The sequence below is a fragment of the Danio aesculapii genome, chromosome 3 (genome assembly GCF_903798145.1).
Source record: "Danio aesculapii chromosome 3, fDanAes4.1, whole genome shotgun sequence".
Lineage (NCBI taxonomy): Eukaryota > Metazoa > Chordata > Actinopteri > Cypriniformes > Danionidae > Danio > Danio aesculapii.
Window position 1 is genome coordinate 27,204,821 of NC_079437.1, and position 26,966 is coordinate 27,231,786.

A 26,966-nucleotide genomic window follows, 5' to 3' on the forward strand; every position below is an offset into this window, starting at 1 on the left:
TTAATAACTCATTTCTAACAACAGATTTATTTTATCTTTGCCATGATGGCAGTAAATAATATTTGACTAGATATTTTTCAAGACACTTCTATACAGCTTAAAGTGACATTTAAAGTCTTAACTAGGTTAATTAGGTTAACTAGGCAGGTTAGGGTAATTAGGCAAGTTATTGTATAATGATGGTTTGTTCTGTAGACAGTCGAAAAATATAGCTTAAATGGGCTAATAATTTTGACCTTAAAATGGTTTAAAAAAATTAAAACTACTTTTATTCTAAACAAAATAAAACAAATAATACTTTCTCCAGAAGAAAAAATATGTGAAAACTTCCTTGCTCTGTTAAACATCATTTGGGAAATATTAAAAAAATAAATAAATCAAAGGGTCAACTGTATATGTTTTTTTTTTAATGAGAGTAGAGAGGTTTTATTGCATGTTGGGAAGATGTTGGATTGTAGATTTTTCTGACCCCAAGATTAAACCAACTTCTGCAATTCTTCAGTTGTGATTCTTGGATACTTTTTGAGAAATTTAAACCATCGTCCTAAAAGACGGACGTCTGTTCTTTTCCAGGTTGATTCATGTCACTTATAGTACAGTTGTTGCCCTGATGATGGAAATTTTCAGTGTTTTTGCAGATTTTTTTGTGCCATAAATCACAGCTGTTTTTTGGTTTTACCCATTCATATGAATTGCTGAGTGATTTTGGCCTGTGTGTCCTCATATTTACACCCCTGTGAAACAGCTCATGGCTGAACAATTTTCTGTTTCTAGTCACCCAGCCAAAATTAATAAATATTAATGAGAATACACAAAAATATTTTGCTCAAATTATGATATGAAAGGGTGGTTGATAAAATATGAAATGTTTGCAATTGTTTGTTTTCAACGAGAGCAGATCTTTAAAATAAATGTTAATATTTTGAAGCTAAAGGTCAAAAGGTTAAGGCAATACATTGCAGGTGAATAGGGAACAAAGTAACTAATAATAACTGCCATAATTCCTAAGTTGATTGATCACATTAAGAACTGCAAACATATCATATATTCTAAAATGTAATGTTTAAATATGCAAATATAAATATTTCATTTTTTTTTTCAAATATTTCAAATATTGCAATATACATTTATATATATTTTCTTTAAGTAAAAATAAAACTATTTGTTTGACACCTTAGAGGCACATGTTTTAAAGAAAAACTTTAGGAATCGCTTATCACTCAGTAATTCAGAAAAAGACTGCAAGCAGGAAAAATAAAACAAACAAACAAACAAACAAACAAACAAACAAATAAATAAATAAATAAATAAATGAATGAATAAATAAATAAGTAAATAAATAAATAAATAAATAAATAAATAAATAAATGAATAAATAAATAAGTAAATAAATAAATAAATAAATAAATAAATAATCATTATCATTATGCACTAACAAATCCCTCGGTACAAAAACTTTCAGAATATAGAAAGCAATATAATTTAATTAATATATTAATTATTGCTGAAGTGGAGATATATGCTGAAGTGCAAAAAAAACAAACAAAGAAAAAACATATATTTTTTTAGAAAATTTTACATTTTACATTTACATTTAAGGTATTTTATTTAACCAAAATATATTAAAGACACAAGCTGATAAAGTGCAACAAAAGAAACATCCTGAATCTTTTTTCTCACATTAAACTGAAAGCCCAAAACTTTTTCCACAGCCTTCTTTGCTCATGTTTACTAAGGGTTCCAACATTAGTGGAGGCCACTGGATATATCCAGTATATAATGACCAGTCTCAATCAGGTTCTCCTTAGACTAATAATAAATGTTCAAATTAGCTATAATTCTACAAGTCTGAACTAATATAAGCCGTGCAATACCTGCAATTAGCGCAAAACTCCAACAATGAGTAATAACCAAACTACAGGAGGCACACAGACCTCTGAGGCTGAAAACAGAAAGCTTGGTATTGTTGTTAAATGATCATTAAGTTTAATAGGGCGTCGGTGGTGAAAATGACTTTTAAGAGGCTTAATTTGAAATGGTTGAGAGGAAGAAAGCAAGAGAGGAGGTTTGTGAAAGCTGCTTCATTCTTTAACATTACAGCTTTTCAAAAAAGAGATGGTATAAATGTCTAATAGGAGCACTGAATCTTTCATTTGCTGGATAAAAAATTCAGATTTAAGGAAGGGCTTTGCGTGATGATGTAGAAAGGTGAAAGAGATTGTTTCATTTGACTCTTTGTCACCTTGGATATGTGTCGTTTTTACACAGAGCACCAAAGCTGTCAGTGTGTATAAAAGAGAGGAATAAAGCTACATGAACTTTGCATCCTAATTCATGCTGTTTATGAAGCTAGAACTTACGCTTCTGCCAATTAAGGGTGATTATTTTAAATGTCAACATACATGTTTTAACATAGGTTAATATGTTTATTGGAGGAATAGTATATTAGAGGAATAGTATTTGATTTGTTTTAATTACACACACACGCACGCACGCACACACACACTATAAACTGAAAAAAAGTATTTTTTAAGGTAAGTGGGTGTAAACAATTTTTTTGGGCTGAATTTAAACATTAAGTTGAACATTACAAAATGTCATTTGTTTGTTTAATTTTAATCCATATAAATTGTTTGCAACATTTTTGCAGAAATATTTTTTCAGTGTATGCAGATTAATTCTTCAGAAGATAATATAGAATTTTGTTAGTTTTTATCAAGTAACTATTGTAGGTTTAGAAATGTTTTTCTTATATTTTGGTTTCATTGATTTTATCAAAAGTTTTATGTTTTGGTTATTTTGATATATATATTAAGTTCATTTGGGGCATTTTGGGGTTAATTTTCCTGCTTTGCGCTACGTTGTTTAAAATAACAAATCCATGTGGACTCATGGGTGTCCCGGTCTAGAAATGAGGTGTGTTAAGGCACATTGCTGGCACATTGCTATTTTGAGATACTAAAATAGACTGTGCAATTGACCAGCTGAAAGCAGGTCTAAAGTCCAGCGCAGAGCGTGTTAGTTGTGTGCCTTAAATGCGTACACATTGCTGAATACACACATGATGTACAGAAAAACACAAATATCTATACAAATAAAAAAAAAAAAGGATTAAAATATTACAAAAATTATTATTTTCTACATAAATATAAAAACCACTGCCTCCATGACACCTTCATCTCGGGATGCTTTTTTCAGTTTATTCATTACAATTTGCTTTTGTATAATGTTATTATCAGCAATAATATTAGATGCATATTTATATTTGTTTTAACAAAAAACAAGTTTAGATTTGTCCACCTGTTTGGAGATGTATGCATCACCATATGGGGCATAAGAATAGGACGTGTGTTTGGATATGACTTTTTTACCACACTTCATTATTGTTGTTCATTTATTAGTTTGTTGGAAATTAGAACTGAATTTAGAAATAGTTTTAAAACACATCTTTGGATTTAACAAACAAAATTAAATATGTAGGCTAATGGATGTCTTCAGTGGAGTACGTACAATGTTGTTTCCTTATCCATGAAAGTAAAAGAGTAAAGAGTAAAAGTAAAGTAAATAGAAAGTAAAGAGGCCAAATGGAGGAGGTTGGTTCTTTATCCTAACTGCAGATGGTATGTTTAACTGTTTTCTCACAAGTGAAGCATTCAGTTTTTTCACTTACAAAGTCCAACATGTAAATAGCAAATGCACCATGGTGTGACGCAACTGACTGTTGAAGATAATGGGAGATGAGACTCTGATTGGTTTAAAGCACATTTTGCTCAAAACACACCTATAACTATTTAAGAGAATAAGCACAACCCTGTTAGACCATGCGCATGGGCGCAAAGCATATTTTTCTGTTCTTAAAATACCAAAAGTGGATTCGCACACACCCTTTTGCACCATGTGCTTTAGACTTTGTGCCTAGATCATTAAAATAGAGCCTTTAGTTTTTATTTTTTGATTCTGTGTAATGTGTATATATTTTAGTAACTATTTCAGCTATATTTATTGTTTTTTAATAAGTTTCTTGATTTTTTTTCTCATATTTTTATATTTTTTTATCAAATTCACATTGATTTTTCATAGTCAATAGTCATAGTATATTATTAATTGTTTTTATTTTATAACTTTATAATGCAATATTGTGCAAGATTGTGCAAAATTGTAAAGCTGCTTTGAAACTATAATAAACTTGAATTGAATTGCATTTTACTTATTTTGTTCTTGTTTTATGAAATAGTTAGTTTGTTCTATTTCAGGTAACAACAACATTTTAGTTGTATAGTGACAGGATTAAAAAAAAAAAAATTCTATGGCAATTTTGTTATTTTTATTGTATGTTTCCTGCAAATAAATGACCATGCACTATAAAATAACTGCGATTTCTTTGGTAAAAACACAACTGTAAAAATCCATAACCCATTTAACACTAAGTTTCCTTAATATATAGTGAATAACTGTAATTATCATAATCATATTTGGCATAATGCCTCAGACATGCATATACAGAAGATAACATAGTATTGTTTAGTCAAATAAATCTTAAAGGTTTTATTTAGTCTAGTATTTTATTACATGTTTTGTGTATTTGTGTATTTTATAAATGTTTTATTTTAGTTAGTTAACTTTTTTTGACCCAGTTTGTATATTTTAGTAACTATTGCAGTTTTATTAATTGTTAGAATTAGTCAATAGTTCAAATCATTTAGAGTTTTCTTAAAGTGTTAGTCATTTTATTGTTCTACTTTTTTTTGTTTTAAAAATTAGTTCATTTGTCAACAAAAATATTTAAGTTGTAGGATAGCATGTTTTCAAATTTATTTAATAGCATTTTTCCTGCAATAAATTACTATATTGTTTATTCTCAGAACAAAATTTACCATAATTTAAAAGATTTGTGCTAACAACCCTTTTGTGTTGGGACAACATGATGGAGTTTAGATAACTTACAAATTTAAGTTTATTGAACACAAAACAATTAAGTTGTCCTAAAAAAAACTCAACAACTGTGTTGTCTCAGCTTATTTTAAATAAGTAGTTTGAACAAACAGCAAATGTCATTTGTTGAATGCATACACAATTCGACTGATATCTTTAAAAATGCTCAGTGGAACATTAACGCAGCATTTTTTTTTTCTAAAAAGCCACCAAAGATTCATTATTCACATTTTTTTTCTTCCCCCTTCCACTGCATTCAGCACATATGACATCCATTTTTGTAAACACACTGCATAACACGTTTGCATATTGACGCACGCGCTCGGCTTTGATGCGCAGAATGTGTCCTGCAGAAAATAAATAAGAGATGTGTATTTAGCCTGAATATTTACGGGATAAAGAAGTGAGGCGATGCGCTTTCATTTAGCAGGATGAAGGGTGGAGGTCTGGATGCTGCTGGATGAGGGATGGAGCTCCAGGGGGAAGCGTTTTTATTGCTTTGAGAGCGATTACAGTGAAGCAGATGCTCTGGCCGACGGGAGGCAGCCTCCGCATCAAAGCCATAAAAGTGTACAACCGCTTTGTAGCGCAATCATTTCTCTCATTGGCTTTTGTGTGGGAAGTGTGTTTCATAAACACTGCAGGAGGCTGCGGGTCGACCCTGTGCAGCAAACCGCAGAGACTCTTTTACCAATGCATGTATATATAAACAAGAGATTACATTGATCATAATTAGGAAAGCTTAATGCCTTTGTTGTGTATTTATGTACATTCTCACTTATTTATATATTTAATCAAATGTTTAGATGTTAAATGTGCAAAAATATTTATTAATGCATCACTTTCATGTGAGTGATTTATATATGTTTGTTTTTTAAGTGTAATAATTAAATTTAAATATCAATTAAGCTAATGCAGGCATACATACAGTACAACCATAAGAGAATATAAAGAATATAACAAAACCAAGAATATAACAAACCAAGGTTATTACTAAAAGGAGTACATTGAAGCTCAAATATTTTTGTTACTTGAAATAAAATAAATGCAAGCTGAAAAATCTCAAAATGAAAAAATATATATGCTAATAAAATGTAAAATGTAATATAAAATGTTAAGAAATTAAAAACGAAAATAAAAAGAAAATATAAATCAAAATAATATTCAGGAATGAAAAATGTTCAATATATCATAAAATCATAATAACCAGTGATGGGGGTAACGCATTATAAGTAACGCGCGTTACGTAATAATATACATTTCCCAAAGTAACGAGTAAAGTAATGCATTACTTTTAAAAATAAGTAAAGTTATTTGAGTTACTTTTTAAAATGTAACAAGAGTTACTTTTTTACCTTGCTTAATTGGCTTTAACAAAATATATTGCGGAATAAAAATGACCTTATTCAGGTTTTAACACACACTCAATGAGCGAGCGTGCTGCAGGGGAACAGACAGTCGGCTCGCACTCATCATCATCCTTTTTTTTTACAGCAAATGAGTCGGTGTACTGTTCTAGTAACTGAATAACTCAGGATATTAGTTTATTTAGAGTCAGAAGGGGTATCTGGTATGTTAGTACTAATGATGCAAACCGTTTCACGACAACTCTGTTCAATTTAATGAACTGGTCGACCAGTTCACTTAGAGCAGGCATGTCCAAGCTCGGTCCTGGAGGGCCGGTGTCCTGCAAAGTTTAGTTCCAACCCCAATCAGACACACCTGGGCTAGCTAATCAAGCACTTACTAGGCTTTCTAGAAACATCCGTGCAGGTGTGTTGAGGCAAGTTGGAGCTAAAATCTGCAGGACACCGGCCCTCCAGGACCGAGTTTGGACACCCCTGACTTAGAGGATCCGGTTAAAAACAAACGATTAATTCGCGAATCACTCATCATCACTACAGACACTCAGAAACAGAAACAATGGTAGGCTTACATTTTTGCTATAGATTTTTGTTATTTTTAACTTATCGATGAAAAGAAGTGGATTGTTGTTAAGTGTAGATTTTGTGTAAGTAAAACTATAGACAACTGCAAAAAACATGGATGCAAAGCACTACACCTGCACCATACCTCCAGCTAAACAACACATAATTGACATCAGTTCACGTTCTCCAGATAAAACAATCTATTTGACTAAACTGAAAAAGAAAATAAATGGTTCTTGCTTTTATTTGTGAGGAGATGAAGCTCCTGTCTACTGTAGAACCGACCACTGTTTTGTAATATAGTATGATTTTTTCTCTTTTGGGAAAAAATTTACACATTTGTTAGGGGCATGTGAAGAAATGTATTCAATTTAGCTCAAAGATTTATTTTAATTTGTGGATGTTTTTTATCTTCTTACTGTTCATTTTGTTAGTAAACATTTCAAAGGTATAAAACATGCTTTGCCTTAATATAAATTATTTCATGTTAGTACTCTCAGGTTTTAATGTAATCTTTATCTCAATGGACAGTGACTTTATTTAACTAATAACACAAAACATACAAAAGTTGCCAACACATTACTTTACATACTTTCATTAATTTTTATCTACAGCATGTATAGCTCGGAGCTCAGAAAGTTCTCAAAATATAATTTGATCCTACATTTTTAAAGGCAAATGAAGGTGTAGGTTGTCTATGTCAGTGTTTCCCAACCCTGTTCCTGGAGGCACACCAACAGTACATATTTTGGATGTCTCCGTTATCTGACCCATTAACTTCAAGTTTTGGAGTCTCTTCTGATGTTATGATAAGATGATTCAGGTGTGTTAGATTAGGGAGAGTTTGAAAATGTGGACTGTTGGTGTGCCTTCAGGAACAGGGTTGGGAAACACTGGTCTATGTGGTTGTTAAATGCAGAGCTTCTCTATAAAAAGGGTGAACAAACACCTGCAAGTTCTGAAAGAGATCAAATCTCAGCCAGGTAAGAAAAAGTAACGCAAAAGTAACTCAAAAGTAATATAATGCATTGCTTTCCATAAAAACTACACTGAAAAAAGTGTTGCATGCAGAACTGTTGCAAACAATTTATTTGTGTTGAATTTAAACAAACAAATTAAATTGAGCAATCTTCAACTTAATTTGTTTGTTTAAATTCAGCCCAAATAAATTGTTTACAACCCCTTAATGTAAAAAAATTGAGTAAATCCAAGGAATCATCTTTGAATATTTTTTTTCAGTGTAAGTAACGCAATTAGTTACTTTTTTGGGGAGTAACTTAATATTGTAATGTACTACTATCAAAGGTAACTTTCCCCAACACGGATAATAACTACCAAATATATAAAAATAAAATATATTTAATAAAATTAAATAAAAGAATTAAATAAAAAATAAAATGAACATAAAATGTATATTTGAAAAAAAAAACATTAGATGAATCAGTAAAACATTTGAACTTCTTACATTTATTTATGAGAAAAAATAGATTTGAAATAATGAAAAATGTTAATGGAAATAAAATAAAGCATTTAAATTTACTGGAAATTTAGACTAAAATTCTGTTATTAAAAATCTACTAAAATAATTCTAATAGACTATTTGACCACTGTAAATAATCCATCCATATTGAATTGGCAAGTATTTCTCTTTAAAGGCTTCTTTATTGATTAATTGAAATAACTACTATGACTATTCACGCTCTGTTCTCTTAATGTATAATCCAAATGTACGCAATCTTGCAGTACGCAGTCTTTTGAACCACATTTAAAGTCTTAATGAATGTACATTATTAATCACCTCTGTACACATGTCAGGGTCATTTCACATTGTTTCTTCCCACAATGCAATCTCAAACGCTCAATGTACGACACAGAAAGAAGCCACCAAAGTGCTTTCATTCCTCTTTAAAATGCTTCGTCCTTCTGCTCAAAGCTGCTTGTTGTCTTCCTTGATATCCTATCTGCACAAATTCATTCCCTTTAGCTGCTGCCTTTCTGAAAAGCCCCTAATTCTTCTCCTCTTTTAATTGCACGTCACTATTCAAACTTATCATTCAGTGTTTTGCGAGTTGAAAACAAACCCAGTGATGTTGAAAGCTGCAGGACTCCATCAAAGAGAGAGCAAGGACAGTGACGTAATGCTAAAACGCTGAAACATTAGTGCTGTCAGTCAATACAAATGACCCTTCACATCATTAGCAGCCAAACATATTCCATTTCACTCCATACGGCTGAAAGTCTCTCTATTTCGTCTGAAAATTCAATAAACTGAGTGCTAGCCACAAGAGAAGTCGCCCTTCCTCTCCTCTCGCTGAAGGAAATGAGTTTACCAATTTGTGATTAATTATTTCAACTTTAATTTGACTTTAAAGTTACAAACTCTACAATTTTCTGTGCCTGAATGCTTTAAACTCTCTTGAAATGCTCACACAAACACAGGCCTTAAAAACACATGCAAGTGATTTTTTTTACTCTATTATTTGGTTACAGTTTGCAATTGCAGATACTGCGATGTCACCATTACGTATGCGCACATTGCGATATCAATGCTGTAATGATATATTGTGCAGCCCTAGTTTGTTTACTTTCTATTCTGCTTTGTTGACTGCTTAAATCCAGTTAAAGCTGTAGTTATTCTGTTTCAAAACAAAACAAAACAAAACAAAACAAAACAAAACAAAACAAAACAAAACAAAACAAAACAAAACAAAACAAAACAAAACAAAACAACAAAACAAAACAAAACAAAACAAAACAAAACAAAACAAAACAAAACAAAAAACAAAAACCAAAACATTCATTAATTTTTCGTTCGGCTTAGTCCCTTATTTATCTGAGGTCGCCGCAGCAGAATGAGCTGTCAACTTTTCTGGCATATGTTTTACGCAGTGGATGCCTTTCCAGTCACAACTAAGTACTGGGAAATGAAACGAAACGAGACGAAACGAAACAAAACAAAAAGCTATAAAATCAATCGTTGCAACATTTTTATGACAAGCTTTTTAAAAATATGTGATCGGAAAAGGATTTATTTATCAGATTTCAACGTTTGGAAACAAACTGTAAAGAGGGTTGCTCACTGAGAGAGTTAATACAGGTACATCTTTAAAATCTGAACTTGAATTAATGTAACATAAAAATGCAGTTATATCACAGCAAAAACTCAGCAATAATATAGATCAACTTCTTTCTTTCTCAAGGACAACAGTAAGACGAGTGTTTTGTTATCTAAAACTGCCCATAGTTAAGAAAAAAAACCTTATAGGTTTGCCTTTTGTTAAAAGAGCATATGTTATCAGACTGTATGTATGGCTTCCTAAAAAATAATTACTAAAGCTGCATCTTTCTGACCTTATCCATGTGTGAACTCATTTCCTAAAAGAACGCATGCATTAGAAAAAGAAAGAGCATGCGTATGTGAGCATCTTCAGAGAACAGCCTTATATTTCCTATGGTCAGAGGTGGCCACAATTTGCATAATCTCTGGGCGTAAATTGCTGAAAGTCTAATTTTCAAACATCCGCCCAATCTCCGTCAAGCGTAACACTTAATCAGAGATCAGGCCGGCAGACAAGCAGGGTCTGGCACACTGGTCATCCCTCAGCCTGCTGCCGATAGCTTTCATTCCCCTCAGCCGGAGAACTGTTAATGAACATCAAAGCTATCTTAAATCAACAGTCTGCCGCAGGTGAGAGCCACTTCCACTGGCCACGCCACACATCTGAACGCCTCATGAATCAAAGACGCTCCTTTCCATCTCATTCCTTCAGGATATTTGTTTAGAAAGTTCACTTTCAAGCTAACACTAAAAATAGATGCTTCTTCACACTCAGTAGCCTATTCTATTTAGAATTGTATCATCCCAGAGAAAGCTTTAATGCTGAAATGGTTGTTTTTAGAGTTTCGTGTTCTATTTTACCGCCTTTTTAAGTTTTCAAATCTGTAAAAGCATCTCATTGCTGTTTTTCTGAAGTACACAGACTGTCAACATTACATCCACAGGTAAATGATTTCTTTTTTTCTATACAGAATCATAATTTCCTGAAGTTCCTTGGGTTCTTTGTCTTAGAGTTTAGGAATTCTTAGTTCTTGCCTTTTTGTTTTTCAAATTTGTAACTGTCAGTGTACCTCAGGAGCTCAACTATCCAACGATACAGACTGTTAACATTTACTCAACAGAGAAATGATTTCTTTATTTCTATTAAAAACTAAATTGTTCTGATGTATCAAACGATTCTTTGTGCTAAAGTTTAGGGAATCATATTTCCCGCCTTTTTATTAGCAACAGTCAAAGCACCTTATTACTGGTTTTCTGGAGTTCAACCGTCAAAGTTCATTGACTTTTAATACTCTTTCAACAAGTAAATGATTTCTTTATTTCTAATAAAAATCATACTGCTCTGAAGTACCAAAATGTTCTTTGTGGTACAGTTTAGGTGTTTTCATTTCCCGCCTTTTTTGTTTTTCAGGTTTGTTACTCTCAATCTCTGGAGCTCAACTATCCAACTGTACTTACTGTCAACATTTACTCAACAGATAAATGATTTCTTTATTTTTATTAAAAACTATGTTTTCCTCAAGTGTCAAACGATTCTTTTTGCTAAAGTTTAGGGATACTTATTTCCCACCTTTTTATTAGCAACTGTCAAAGCACCTTATTACTGGTTTTCTGAAGCTCAACCATCAAACTTCATTCACTCTCAACACTCTTTCAACAGGTAAATGATTTCTTTATTTCTAATCAGAATCATATGGCTCTTAAGTACCAAAAGGTTCTTTGTTGTAGAGTTTAGATGTTTTCATTTCCCGCCTTTTTTGTTTTTCAAAGTTGTAACTGACAAAAATGTTTTTAGGAGTTTAACTACACAACTACACTGACTGTCAGCATTCTCTCAACAGGTTATTATTTCTTTCTTCAAATGTCTATTTTAATCTTTAGATTTTCGCTGGTTTTGTACCAATTGTCTTTGTTTTTAGTTTATTGTGACATGCTCTGCTTAGTTGAAAATACTCATGCTCCAATAAGTAACAAAGATCACTAATTTATTATCCGTATTGTGGTTGTTCCTTCACTGCTTGGTTTTAGACATAAGCATACAGAGAAAAAAACATAAAATATGATGCTATGATTTTATATGCCTTCTAACATTGTAAATGCCTCACATAATGTCAATTTTTGCTATTGTTAAAATAAACAAATTGAAGGCATACTGTACGCTGAAAATCCAAAATCAATTGTGTATTTCAGATCTTGTCATAATATACAACCTCATATCTGGCATTCATTTAGACCAAAATACAGAAATGATGCACAAAAACGCTTCACAGTGAATTGTGAAGCAATTTCACCAGAATTTGGTCACTGATTCATCTATATTTTTGTTTCTGTTTCTTATTTTTATTTTATTTTTGTTTATGTTCATTTTCAGTTGTTAATATTTTCAACTAACTTTTGTTAGAATTTTGCAACAATTATACATCAAAAATAGAAACAACTTGATCCAATGTGTAATGTGTTATACATCACGCAGTTTAGAATATATATTCATGATAATAATAATAATAATAATAATAATAATAATAATAATAATAATAATAATAATAATAATAATAATAATAATAATAATAATAATAATAATTATTATTATTATTATTATTATTAATAATAATACATAAAAAGTTGAAGCTAGAACATATTTTAAGATCAGGCAGAGAGAAATTATTAAAAATAATATTCTTTTTTTTAGACCATTAAGATACTATACGACACCTTTAAAGCACCTTTTCTTTATGGAAGCTTTGGATTCTGCAAGGTTGTAAAAAGAAAAACTTGGCACTGTTTAGAATATATTTTTCTGAATGGCGCTCTTTCCATCTGCAGTCTAAACAGCAATAAGCCAATACCTATTTCTGCCATTAGGCTAACGAAAGCATTCAAGGCATTTTCCGATATCGGCACAATTCGAGCGTATTAATGATGCTTTGATTATAATTAAGACAGAGAACAAAACATTCACACTTTAATGGGATGTGGGCTGTTTGGACACTTAAAAGGTGAGACGAAAGCAAATCAATAATGAGCCATTTTGTAATTAACAGAATATGCGCTGAATTAGGCAAACGACTGTCTGGAGAAATTGAAAATATTGATTTTAATTTATAATATATATTTCAGTCCTTTGATGCCCTTGCGTCGACAGACAATTACATTTAACAATCATCTCAATTTTTTTTGCCTTCCAGTTTCTGCGCATTATCATAAAATGTCTATTTTTTCCATGTAATGGGAGAGGTAATGATGTTCAGGGAAGGTCAGAGGCTGTGATGGCCAAGGTTGAGAAGGAGATGACCGAAGGAAACGAGAGGAAAAAGCGTCTCTTTCAAACCAGCGAATCGCGCTTGCTTTCAAAGGCCCATAAAATGAAATGAAGCCCTGGGGGTCTGGAAGCTCGCTGGATTATGTTTTCAAAGATGTGTACCGTGTTTGCAGTTGTGACAATGGCGTCTTGGAGCCTCTTGCCAATAGGCCAGTGAACAGAGACTCGCATTGTGAAACAGGCCCTTTGGGTGATTAGAATAATCACCTCCTGCCTGCCAGCTCTTTCAAGCCTATGCCAGAGCCCGATTAAGGTCACCCTTCATGCACACCTTCAACAACTATTCCTCCATCAAATAATGCATCTAAAAAAACAGACACTTAATTTTATGGTTGATATTTCTAACCAGGATTTGAAATTAAAGCCAGCCTTTTTCTTTTTTCTTTTGTTTTATCAGGCAGGCTGTTAATTTAAAGCAGGAAATAAAAGTTGAACAAATCAAGAATGAACAAAGAGGTGCCAATGTGTTTGTAACAGATTATTTAGAAAAAAAAAAAAAAAAACCCTGCAAAATCAAAGGAGCAGCATGATGTATATTTAATTCTATATTATATTTTAAACATTAAAGATGTGACACTTATCTCAGTCTATGACCCAATTTATGTTTTGTTTTGCTAATATTTAAGGCTCCCTTAGGAGGAGTGCTCTGATCGTGATTACATGCGAAGTGATAGAGCATAATTTATGAATCATATACAGACAAGCTAACCAGAAGTATGTTGATTTATAAGAGGAATCACTATATTAAGTACTTTACTACAATCTGGTCTTACTTCTTAAAACAGTGATAAATACATTAGTTAGCTACTTTATGAGTAGCACGGTGGTGCAGTGGGTAGTGCTGTCGCCTCACAGCAAGAAGGTCGCTGGTTCAAGCCTCGAGTTTGCATGTTCTCCTCGTGTTCATGAGGATTTCCTCTGGGTGCTCCAGTTTCCCCCACAAGACCAAAGACATGCATTAGGTGAATTGGGTAAGCTAAAGTCTCAGTAGTGTACAGTATGTGCGTATGTCCTGGTCCTCCAGGTTGGAGGTTGAGCGTTGGGCTAACGACCCACCTTGTAAATATTTTAATGCTACGAGACACCAACATGGTGCGGCTAAAATATCAACTTCGATATAAACGGCCCAGGAAGTAAGTAAGTAAGTAGGTAAGTAAGTAAGTTAGTTAGTTACTTTATAAGGATACATTTACAAAAATACATTAAATGTTGTAAATACGTTGTAAATACGTTACATTTGTGTTACTTATTTTCATCTGGACCGGGCTTGTTTGTTTGTAATAATATATAAAAAATATTTATTTTTGACAAATGTAAATGTACACTTTTTCACGTAATTTAAAGTTAATAAATCTCACACTGAAGAAAATGTAACTTCTCGTCTGTAGATTTCTGTATCTGTCTTTTCTGAATTGAAAGTAAATTCAACACATTTTCGATTAACATCCATTCATATTTTTAAATACGTTTTAAAGCATATTCAATCTGTGTGTAAGTGAAATAAATACATGTTCACATTTAAGCTGGAACTACTTTAAGTTTCAGGTTCACACGTCGTATGCAATGCATCTGCACTTACTCCATAGAGACAGGAGACCTGTCAGTCAATAAATGAGAAAACAGAGTAACTGATGATACTTTTTACAATATTTTCTCTGAAAAAGTGTCGTGATATTTTACTAGTTACTTGAAAAAGTAATCTGATTACATAACCCACACTACTAGTAATCCATTAACCTCAATAGTGTACTTTATTGGCATTTAGTAGGAGTTCAAACTGTTTTTATTTACTTTATTCACACCTAAAAAGTTTGAATTTCATTTCACTTCAAACATGGCAACACCTGTAACAAATTACATTCCTTTTCTCTGAAAAATAAATCAACATTTATGGGCTACTTTTAAACCAGATACCTTATCAAAGCAACCACAAGAAATTTCAAATTTGCTGTGTGAAAAGTGCTTTCGTCCTTTAAAAAAATATTCTTTGCTTTGATTTTTCATCAAACGAGTTATCTAATGCAATGAGATTCATCTATTTATTTTCCTTTTGGAGCCTCTGTAAGTCCAATATATGGAAATAAAACAAAACAGCGAGCTTTGAAATCTTGCTATTTGAAAGGAATATGAAATTATCATATCTGGTATCACAGTAATTCACCATTTCATATCCTCTGCAGTGTTCATAAATGGAGGATTCAGGGCATGTGGGCTGAGTACTTTTTCACACACGCAAAACACATTAGCGAAGCTGCACATTAGCCCTGCATGCAAATGTATTTAACCCTCTGTGTTGCAGAGCTGCTTTGTGCAATTATTTATTTATTTGCAAGCATTTATATCAATACGATTGTGTTTATTCATAAAGAATACAGTTATGATTTACATTCCATTAAAAATAACATTTCCTACAGAAAAGTGGGGATAAGTGATAATGATTTGGTCTTTTTTATTACAGGAGTGCTACCATTTATAAATATATCTATAAAACCATTTTAAGAGAAGCAATTTATTCTCTAAATTCTGTCTCAGTTATTGACTAGATTATTTTTCTGTTACGACACAATGCATCTTGGGCAAGTTCCAGAATCAAATCAATGAGGTTGCTTCTGGAATTAGTGAGGGTGCTATTTTTGTCCTGCATTGATATGAGAACGTCACTACGTTTATTCAGATTCTAAATGGATTATTTGTAGCCCAGAGTGTGGTTCTTTCATAATTGCTAAAAGACTATCTATACAGTTCATCATAATCCCACACAGTTTTGTTATAATCAATGAAGATCTTTACAATGGCCAATACATTCCATATTTTATACACTACAAAATCTCAAGCATTTTGAACAGTGAGTCATTGGTCTTCTGATTGGCCATTGCATTTAAAAAATCTAGAGATATGTGTGTGATTGGCTGCTTTGCTAAATGTTGCAAAGAATGAAGTGAATATAATCTTATATCTATATAATAGTACACAAATGCAATACACATAATATTATAACAGAACATAAATACAGACAAAGCACTGGATTTTTCCCACTTGTGTTTTGCCAAACTGCTGCTATTACAACTTGAACAGAGGGTGTTCCTTCTCTCAATTTATTACCCTCTATTGCCTTCATAGAACTCAACATGAAGGCTTTTTCATCTTTTAAGAGTTAATCTGGCAATCCATGTATAGTTACAGATATTCAGAAACACTATTACACATCTAGATCCAATTGTGGATTGTGGATACCAGAAGAAGCCGACAGAAGTTGTTTACATACAAGCAAGCTAATGTAATCACAAATCTGAGAAAATGTTGACAGGTTGACAGCCACTAGGCCTATCACAATAATCAATATATCGACTTTTGGCACAACACATGGGCATGACCTCAATCATTTTTAGTGATGCAATATATATCGCTCATACATGACCAATTCTAGCAACATTTTAGCTGATGTGCAACATCTCTGTATCTATTAGAAAAAACAACACTATAGTATTTACTATAAATTACTATAGTGTAATTTAATGTGGGTGTCTAACAAATAAAAATAGATCTGGTAGCAAATATCGCAGCCTCTGTTACTTTTTACCTTTTTGTTAACTTTTATTATTATTTATTTAGGATATGTGTTTTTACATTCTGATTCCAATGCCTATTTGCTAAATTGTTAAAATGACTATAATTAAATGTAATATTCTTACGAACAAAATATGATGTGTTCTTTGGAAGAGTGTACTTGCATTGTGATGATATTGTATTGTTATTCAGGCATTATATAATGAGTAGCATAATTGTTATTAAAATGACAATAATGTCGCTTATCGTAATACAGTTTGGTGCAATATAGCGTACAACCAAAATTGGATATCGTGACAGGCTAAACAGCCACAAAGATATACGCCAAGTTTAGTTACAATTTAAATGATGTAAAGTGCTTTGCAGAAAATGTCCATGCTTTAGAGCCGATATTGGACTATCTTGGATAATTCATCTTTTGATTATCAATAAGTATTGTAAACATGATCAAAATGCTGCTGCTGACTGACAGTATACGTTCAGAAAAAAAATTCATTATTAGAATATTATGCATGCTCAGACTATTAAGATAAACATTTCTACAATTAAAGATTTCAATATAGATTTTTCAAAGCAACATCCAAGAAGAACAATTCGTTTCTGTAGGCTCTGGTATACTTCAAACTTAGTTTTTTCTATTCTTTGTTTGAGTGCAAAAAGAATTTCGAAAGGCTGAGTGATGGTATACAGTTTTTGAATACTCTGACACCCCCACACTGATGATGTAATGCTGAAATTGTGTCATTTCAGTTCTTTTCTTTTGTTTTCACTTGAACTTTTCACTTTTTGTGTGAAGAACATTTTAATAAACAAAAAAGCATTATATAGACACTTTTGTGAATTATAAAGATGTCCACAGTTTGTCAAGGAATACTCTTAGAAATAAAGTTAAAAGCCATCACTAGGATGGTGTCTTTTCAAAAGGTACATTCTTGTATTTAAAGGGTCCATATTGGTACCTTAAAGGTACATCTTAGTAACTAATGGACCTATATTGTACCTTGAAAGTACATCTTATTGCCTAAAAAAGAACAAAAGTGTACCTTTATACACATTTATTTTCAGACAGCGAACCATCAATGCCAACAGAGAACCTTGTGTTCCAAGATTACAAGTGTAATGTATTATACGACCAATTTTACTCACCTGCATAGAATTCTGGGCTGTAGACTGCACCCATGACTGGATTCAACTTCCAGCCTGGACAAACACAGAGAGCAAAGATCTGATATTAGCCAACTAAAACTCTAAAAGCTGAATTCTGGCTATAACTAGAACCTCCAGGCCCATGCGTAATGAAGTCAGCAGAGGGCCGACCACACTGAAGCGCTGCTGTCATCCAGAGCACTGAGTGGCCTGACAGATTTCTCTACAAATCTAACCTCTACAAATGGCCTGTCTGTTTAAACCCTCTATAAGTAAAAAAAAAAAATACTGGGATATCAAGTGAGGTCTGATCTAAAAGGTTGTCTCGGATTTTCATTCCATTTAAACTTTTGGGTTAGGAAGAAGAGAGAAGTGCTGTGAAAAACATTTCAGAAGACTCTTTTTTTTTGCTCAGGAAATTGACAATTACAAGCACTCTTTTCTAGTTGGAATCTGCAGGAGTTTGATTTCAGATTCGGAATAAAGGCTTGTTCAGAGAAATGGTATTGTTAAAACCACCTTTCCAATGTTTTGTTTACAGTTAAGGTATAATAAAAATTCAAAAGTTCACATTTAGATATTGCCTGATAATAATAGCAGATTTGGCATGCTGTCCCGGGAGAGAAACCTGAGCTTGGAGACAATTGAGCCCAGGCCTCCCACCAGGTCAGTGAGCATGTAAGGAGGCACGAGATCAGATAGCTCCCCTGGTAAAGGAGGAAAAGGGGGAGATGGGGTGAATGGAGGATTATTAAAAAAACAAAGATGAGGGAGTAATGTCGGGCTATTTATAGTGAATTTTGAATAATCCAATTGGCTTATTAATGATTACAGCTGAGAGACCAGGCGTGATCAATCATATCACATGCTCTTCTCGAAATTAGCTTGTGAAACTTCACCAATGACAGCCAATCAGAATGCATCCTGCTTTTAATGAGTGCACATATTTAAAGAGGCAGATGAAAGAATACTTATAAAAGAATGCGTATAAATCCCAGAATATCATGTCTTGGTTTATCTTCTAATATAGTTATCATTACAGTTATTACACAGCAATTAATGATCTTTGTGTGAATGGGACTTTCCCGTCTGTGAAGTTTATATTTTATCATTTCATTAAAATAGAATGTCAAAGTATGAGACCACTTGGGGACAAAATGGGATTCCCATTTAATTTAGACCATGAAATAAACATACATATTCCTATTATTCTAAACAAAACAAACGTCAAATGAATATACACTATCGGTGAAAAATTTGGGATCCGTTTTTTTTAACAAATCATTCTGTTCATTATTCAACTCATTATTCATTATAATAAGTTAGAATCAGTTATATGTTCATAATAATAATAATAATAATAATAATAATAATAATAATAATAATAATAATAATAATAATAATAATAATAATTATTATTATTATTATTATTATTATTATTATTATTATTATTAGAGTGATTTAAGAAGAATCATGTGACTCTAAAGACTGGAGTAATGAAGCTGAACATTAATCTTTAAAACCATTGGAATAAATTGTTAAATTAAATTATAAACTACTTCTGAACAGTTATTTTATAGTGCAATAACATTTTAGTTTTACAATTTGTACTGTATTACATTGTATTGTATTAGTACTGTAAAAATCCTACTGACCCCAAACTTTGTAGTGTAAATGTTTAACATTCTGCATTATTATAGTTAGAAACTATAAGTTTTATTATAGATATAAGTAAGTTTTGCCACATTCTCAAATCATGTTAGAAAATGTACAAACTTGTGACATTGTCTGTGTCTTTAAAAGTACCTGACAATCATTGAAATTTACAAGCTAAACAAATTTTAAAAGAAATATTTGTATGAAATAGAAGTATTTTACGAACCCCATGTAGAAAATAATATTAATATTATTTCACATACTAGAACTTCTATGTTAAGCTGCTTTGACACAATCCACATTGTAAAAGCGCTATAGAAATAAAGATGAATGAATGCATATAAAATACTTTATCTAAATATAATCAACATATTTAACTGGATTTCATTTCTAAACTGACACAAAAAGCAAAAGAACCTTTTTAAAAGCAGTTTATTATCATAATGAAGAGATAAATTAAAGGGATAGTTCATCTAAAAATTCTAATGTTGTCATAATTTACGAACTTTTTCTTGATCCAAACATGTTTGTATTTCTATCTTCTGCTGACCACAAAACAAGATATTTCTTTTGGCCATTGATTTCCATCACACTTCTTCCATTCTGTGGAAGTCAATGGCTATCATTTTTTCAGAATTTTCTCTTTTGTGTTTAACTCATAAACAGTGAGCAACTTCTGAGTAAACAATTGAAACTTTGGGTGAGCTATGCCTTTAATATTAATATTCTATCAAAATCTAAACAATAGTAACTGGATGCAGCTTTGATGATGCAAGCTGAACCTGCATATCTCACTGATGCAATGTCAGACACAATGCACTCAATGGAGCTAGTGACGTCACTGCGAGAAGTGGGGTTAGGTGAGCGCATTAAAAAGCATTGGATGCAGCTCAGATTGCACTGCACCAATCTATACACGTGTGCATTCGACAACATCAAGGAAGCTTGTTCTTACCATTTGCATATGGGTTGACTGCCTTTTTATTCGTCATTACCCGTGCTGTTGCATTGTTAACCTGAGCACAAACAGAGCCATGTGAGCAAGACACATACTGAAGCTAAAGCTGTAAATATTGAAAATATTGTGGTAACAAATCTGACATGCATTACGGTGAAGAATTTCAAAATGATTACACATCATAACAAACAGTTACTGAAAGAAATGTGGTAAGACACATAAAGCAAAGAAAACATACGCAAAAGTCTCATCATAAAAAGACTCATCTGCATGCGTCATCAAAATGATGGTCAAGTTGAAGGAGTACATGAAGAAATGAGAAGTTACAGAAACACACAAAATGCACGCAACAAACGAAAGGCATCGGAAATGAGACAGCATGCAGTGGAGAGGGATCGACTGGATTAAAATAACAACAAGAGAACGTAGGAATGGAAAGAACGAAAGAAAACAACGCTTGGCATTGCGCAACATACACTAAACCTTCAGATTTGAGGTACAGTCAGTCGGAAAAACAAAGCAACATTTAGCATTCAACACTCCAAAAGCCTTGTGCTTCATCGCAAGAATAAAAACCAGAAAGGAAAGAAAAACAAGATAATAACAAAAGAAAAAAATCATTCAAGCCGAAAGGACAGCTAACAAAGAATATAAAAAAGAGGGTGCATTATTTAACATAATCATGGAGTTCAGAGTCTGAGTAGGATGCGCATGATTCAGTTCAATCCAATCAGAGCCTCTCAGGAAGCTAAATGTTCACTCAAGTAACACGCGTACCAAGAGAAAACAGCATCAAGAAACTCAACATCAAGTCAAAAAACAGTCACGAGGTATCAGCGCGGAGTTCGTGAAATGGCAGATGGCTCTCTCCACTTACCATTCGCCGCCATCGCCCGCGTGTGTATCTATTGTTACCACGCTTACTGAGTTTGGTGAGGGGCCTACCAGCTACCGTTGGAAAAAAAGGGGGAAATGAGAAGGCAAAATAGGCAACATCTTACTGAAAGACGGCACCATGTAACATCCGAAAATAACTCTTAAAAATGAAAACAAACAAACAAATAAACAAAAAAAAAACTACAAAATACTGTACAAAAAGAAAGTAAAGTAGAACTGTTAAAGGGTTAGTGAACCCCAAATAAGAATATTCTGCCATTATTTAAAATCCCTTGTGCCGTTTTAAAACCATAAGACATTTGTAACACATCAAATATGAGAGATTTCTGATCTTTCTATGAAAGTCTGTGTACTCAAAACACTTCAGAAGGTTTGTAAAGCAATTTTTAGCAGTTTTAACCAAATGTAAAACATATCTTTAAAAGGTTAGTTCACTCAAAATTAATATTACATTATTAATCATACACCATTTTGTTGTTCCAAACTCCTGAGACCTTCGTTTATCTTCTGAACACAATTTAAGATGCTTTAGGTGAAATCTGAGAGCTCCCTCATCCTCCACAGACAACAACAGTCCAGAGACATACCCCAAAATAACCCCCCAAAATAGAAAAGTCTTCAGTGGTTTAATCTGAATATTACTAAGCTAATATTCTTGTGTGGACATTAAATAAAAATAACTGTATTCAACAAAATCTTCAACTTTATTCAACAGTAACTTTTCTCCCCAGTGTCAGTATAGGGGGCACATTCATAAGAGCATAGAAATAAAGAATGAACTAGTTATTTGTGTTTTACATGCACATAAACATATTCTCAATATTCCAAATAAACCACTGAAGACACGTGGACTGTTTTAATGATGTTTTCTGGTACCTTTCTACATTTTGAATGAGTAGAAACCATTGCTGTTTATTTAGGATGAGAAAGCTCTCAGATTTAAACCAACATATTAGAAATTCTCAAGATGAACGAAGGGTTTGAGGGTTTGAAACAACATGAGGGTGAGAAATTATTGATTGGTCAAATTTAATTGAAGCTATTTTTCAAATATAAACATTAAACAGTAAGCAATGTTTATAAATTTGGTCAGGGATGCTTACTTGAGGCATGAGAACCAATGAACGTGCAGAAACAACCAATTGATGTTGGTTTTTGCATGCCAGCCATGCAGGTTGAGCTTCTTCATGTTTTGCAGCATCAGAATTTTCAACAGAAACCTTTCAAATCTGATTAAAAAGAACTTCATTTGTGTTCCAAAGCTGAACAGAAGTCTTATGGGATTTAATCCGCATGCAAGGCTGAAAAAATAATGACAGAATCTTCATTGTGGGATGAATTAAACCTTTAAATGAGAATCGTCTGTAAAGATGCCCACTTGTCATTGCTATTTCACCTTCAGTGACTGTTCTAGACTGTAAAGCAAGTGTAAATTTGAGCTGTAGATTTAAAGGCTTGTGTTTGTCTCTAACAGCAGCGTCTTCAGGCCAATTAACAAGCGCTGCCAGCTTCGGGCCGCTTTAAGCGCAGATCCCTCGTCAACTTTGCAATAAGACCTCTGGCTATCATCACACAAATGCTGTTTGCACTCTGCCTGATGACTTACTGCACCCGTTTGCTTATTAAGCCAAAATATGCTTAAAAACACAACAAAAAAGAAAGAAATAAACACAAGTGAATGCCAACGAAAGCAAACCAATTAGATAACGGCGAGCACCGTATTATATCTGCTTTGAGGTCTAAGAATAACTGAAACATATTAGGGAGACAACGGGGAGGGAGGGAGGGACAGAGAGAGGAGCACAAACAGGAAAAAAGACGAGTGATGCTTCTAAAATAGTGAGATGAGAGTGAGGCACACACTGACACAAAAAACAGAAACAAGAATAACAGCAAAGGACGACAACAATAAAACCAAAGTAATCAAATGAATCAAACAAAACCAACAAACAAAAACAATTGAGAAGGGAAATATTTGTTACATGCACCTCTATTTTACGACCTTCTACCACCGTGCCGTGTAATTTCTCTCTGGCCCTGTCCGCATCGGCACTACTTTCGAAAGTTACGAAACCAAAACCCTGCATGCAGGTGGGAGAGGGGAGGGGGGGAGAACAACATGCACATTATTAATTCAGTCATACACCCAAGAAATCCACTGTGGCTCTACCTCTGCCATTCTCACACTCAAAAACAGCTGCTGCTGCTGCTGCATTTACCCCTCTCTCTCTTTCTCCTCCTCTTTTCTCCTGCACCTTGCAAAGCATCGAGATTAACCATAATTTACGGGTTCTTTTAGAACCTCTGAGGAGAAATCAAACGAAACAGAACGTAAAGTCACTTGGAACAAAAAGAGAGAGAGAGAGAGAAAAAAAACGAAACAAACAAAACAACAAACGAAACAAAATGGAATCTATTTGAGGAAAAAAAGCGGATAAAAAACAAATTTAACACTACATAAGTCATAACGAAATAATAATAATGGTAAAAAAATCAACTCATAAGATAAATGATAAAGTATTGCGAACTACAGAACTTGTTAACATGCATCATTATCTCCCCCAGCTGGAACAGAAGAACATAATTCACATTTCAATAAGAAAATTGTTTGTGCACAGGAATGATGCTAAGTGTCATAACACTGAATAACGCTGGCAATTACAGAGCTCAGCGGAGAATGTTCTTCATTTGACACCGTAGCTGAACAAAGACAAGTGCCAACACATTTCCACACACTCCATTGAACAGGGCACTAATAACTCTAGCACAGCAGCTGATATGAGATTGCATTACATACGTTAACATGACTACAACAAGCATTATTCTGTACAGTGCAGGTTCTGGCTTTGGTCTCTTTTTTAAGTGAACAGGATACACATTTAAGTCTCTAAACTCACTGCACTGTTCTGATTGGTCAGCAATTGAAGGCATGCAAAAGATAAAAGTCACAAAACGTACCTTTGATCCTCGTTCATTAAATATGATTTCAACATCTAAGATTTTACCAAATTGCTGGAAAGAGAACAGAAGGCAGATTAGATTTGTCGGTATATTGCAATTCATATCACTTCAATTTAGAGACAGCTACTTATAGGTTTAAAATAGTTGTTTATTGAGCTATTTTGAATCTGTATCTTTAAAAAAAACACACATTTTGGTTGAAAATAAAGCCATATGAAAATTATACTTTAATATGTCAGTAATATTTAGGTTCATCTTGATTTTTTGACTTAGCATTGAATAATTTAGTATGCACATTACCATTCAAGGTGTTAAAACATTTGTACCTTTTAACTAATTTCTTCTTTTCATTTATTTGAACAAAAATGGAGTAAAAATGACTGATTCTGAGACGTTTATTAGGCATGTCCAGATCCAGATCGTGAGTTTCATACTCAATCGGAATCAGATGTTACCCTCCCGATCAGGAATCGAATCATACCTGTCACCCTCCCATTTTCCCCAGGATCCTCCCATAGTTTATAATTCTATCCCGCTATCATCCCGTAATTTCTCCCGTATTTTCAGTCTTTCTCTGACGGGTGGCAAGAAGCATTGAAAAGCTGATCCTCCCTATACGCAACCCATACCGTCAAACCACCAGGGACTGCCCCTTGCTCTTAAATGCGAGTTAGTTCGGTGCTTTCGTTTTATTTAGACATGAAAACACTTTGAAATAAATATAAAGACCGCGGGATTCCCTTTTCTTTTCATTACAGGTGCCGTCGCCCCTCCTATGCAATCCTCAAAACAGTCATATAATGGTGCGTGACTGTCAGCTGGCGCGCTCCATAGTGATATGTAGACACTGTTTCCCAAACAGATTCTGTACATGCGATTTGAAGCGGAGTGAAAGTCTGGGTTTTGGGTTCGTGTTTGAACAGAAATAGACACATAATTAATAATAATAACATCTAAAGATGTCAATCATGGTGGCGGTTTTTTTAAAACACAATTAATTTTGTCCCTAAATGAGCATAAAAAGTTCGGAAAGCAATCGAATGCTTTCATTATAATGTTATATGTGTACATTTTTAAAGTAATACCTCTGTTATTTAACAGAACTTTAATCAGAATGTTTAACTTATACAGTGAAGAAAAAATTTATAAGATTTGATAACTTGAGTCTATTTCTTTATAATAGTTATTAATTTTAATAAGTTGAACTGTTTGCTAATTTATTTGCAGCTAATATATACTGTTTATTTTCATTCATTCATTCATTTTCTTTCAGCTTAGTTCTTTTATTACACAGAAGCACACTTCACACAGAAAAAGCAACGCATGTGGCATGACATCACTTTGTTGCAGAGACGCTATTGGGTAAATGCTGCAAAAGTAGAACATGGAAGCAGCTTGAAACGGAGAGCATGAGTATGTCTGCGGTCTAGAGGTATTATAAAGTGATGATGACAACCTTGCCATAGCAAACTTTGAGATATGTAAACTTGGGACCGCCTGCTGGGTATTTTAAGTAGAGGTGCTAATTGTTTTTATATTAGATTTGTTTTATATTCACTGTTGTACTAAAGTCCAGAAGTGAAGAATTTATGTTATTTATTACTTGATTGTTCAAGCTACCTCACAGAAGTGCTCTGTTGTTAACAGAGTTGTTGTATGTTAAAATAAGGTTAAAATAAAATAAAATTTGTTTCTTCACTCTTATTCTTTCTTTATGTATTATAGAAGTATCGGATCGGGTTTCGGTATTGGTAGATACTCAAAATCAAATGGCTCAGAAAAAAAAAACCTGATCAGGACATCCCTACATTTATTACAATTTTAAATGACTGTTTTGCATTAGTAACGAAAAGCAGAATTTCAGTATCATTAAACCATTAACACATAATCCTAATTATAATGATTTGTTGATTTGTACCATTATCAATTATGGAAATAGCTTTGGTATTTCTGTAGAAAGCTTTCTTTTTTCAGGATTCTATGATGAACATAGTGTTCAGATCAAATAACATTTATCTAAAATCAAAATGTATAGTAATAATGTAAAGGTGCTTTTTTTGTAATCAAAAGTCTTTGGCCACCATTAGATTTGGTTGTTTCAGAAATGGCACAATGACAATTGAATAATATTAACACAATTTTGAGATTTGGAGTGAAAAAACAGCTGATAAAACACTGACTGGTCTCCACAGGGCCAGGCTTGAATATTTTAGAACGAGTATGAGAAAAAGTAATGGACATATAATAAAAAATTTAATAAAATAATGTCTACATCTAAATGTTAAACTTCGGAAAGTGCTGAAAAGAAGCCTGGTATTCTTCAAATCAGTCTCCCCAGAATAGTGTAAGATTATCCTTAAATTAAAATCTGACTTTTCCGAGAAAAAAATCTGATTTAATGAATTTATTTGTATTAAAAACAAACATTGATGGTTATGTTTGCTAAAACATCAAGCTGGTGGTGGCCTTAGATTTTTGTACAGTATACATTGTTCATATCAGTACTGCTCTCTTGCTCCATTGAAGCACACCCTGCTACTTCCC

At 33.0% G+C, this 26,966-nt stretch overlaps 1 protein-coding gene across 2 annotated transcripts in view; it reads right to left on the reverse strand.

Moving 5' to 3' along the window:
* rbfox1 (RNA binding fox-1 homolog 1) overlaps positions 1 to 26,966 on the reverse strand; it is a 263,123-nt gene that overhangs the window by 42,185 nt on the left and 193,972 nt on the right. For both annotated transcript variants that reach the window (XM_056453542.1, XM_056453543.1), the window contains exons 5-7: positions 23,450 to 23,542; positions 20,562 to 20,622; positions 17,951 to 18,004 (exon numbers count right to left, since the gene is read on the reverse strand). In XM_056453542.1, the coding sequence (XP_056309517.1) occupies positions 17,951 to 18,004; positions 20,562 to 20,622; positions 23,450 to 23,542 (208 nt within the window). The remainder of the gene's footprint in view (positions 1 to 17,950; positions 18,005 to 20,561; positions 20,623 to 23,449; positions 23,543 to 26,966) is intronic.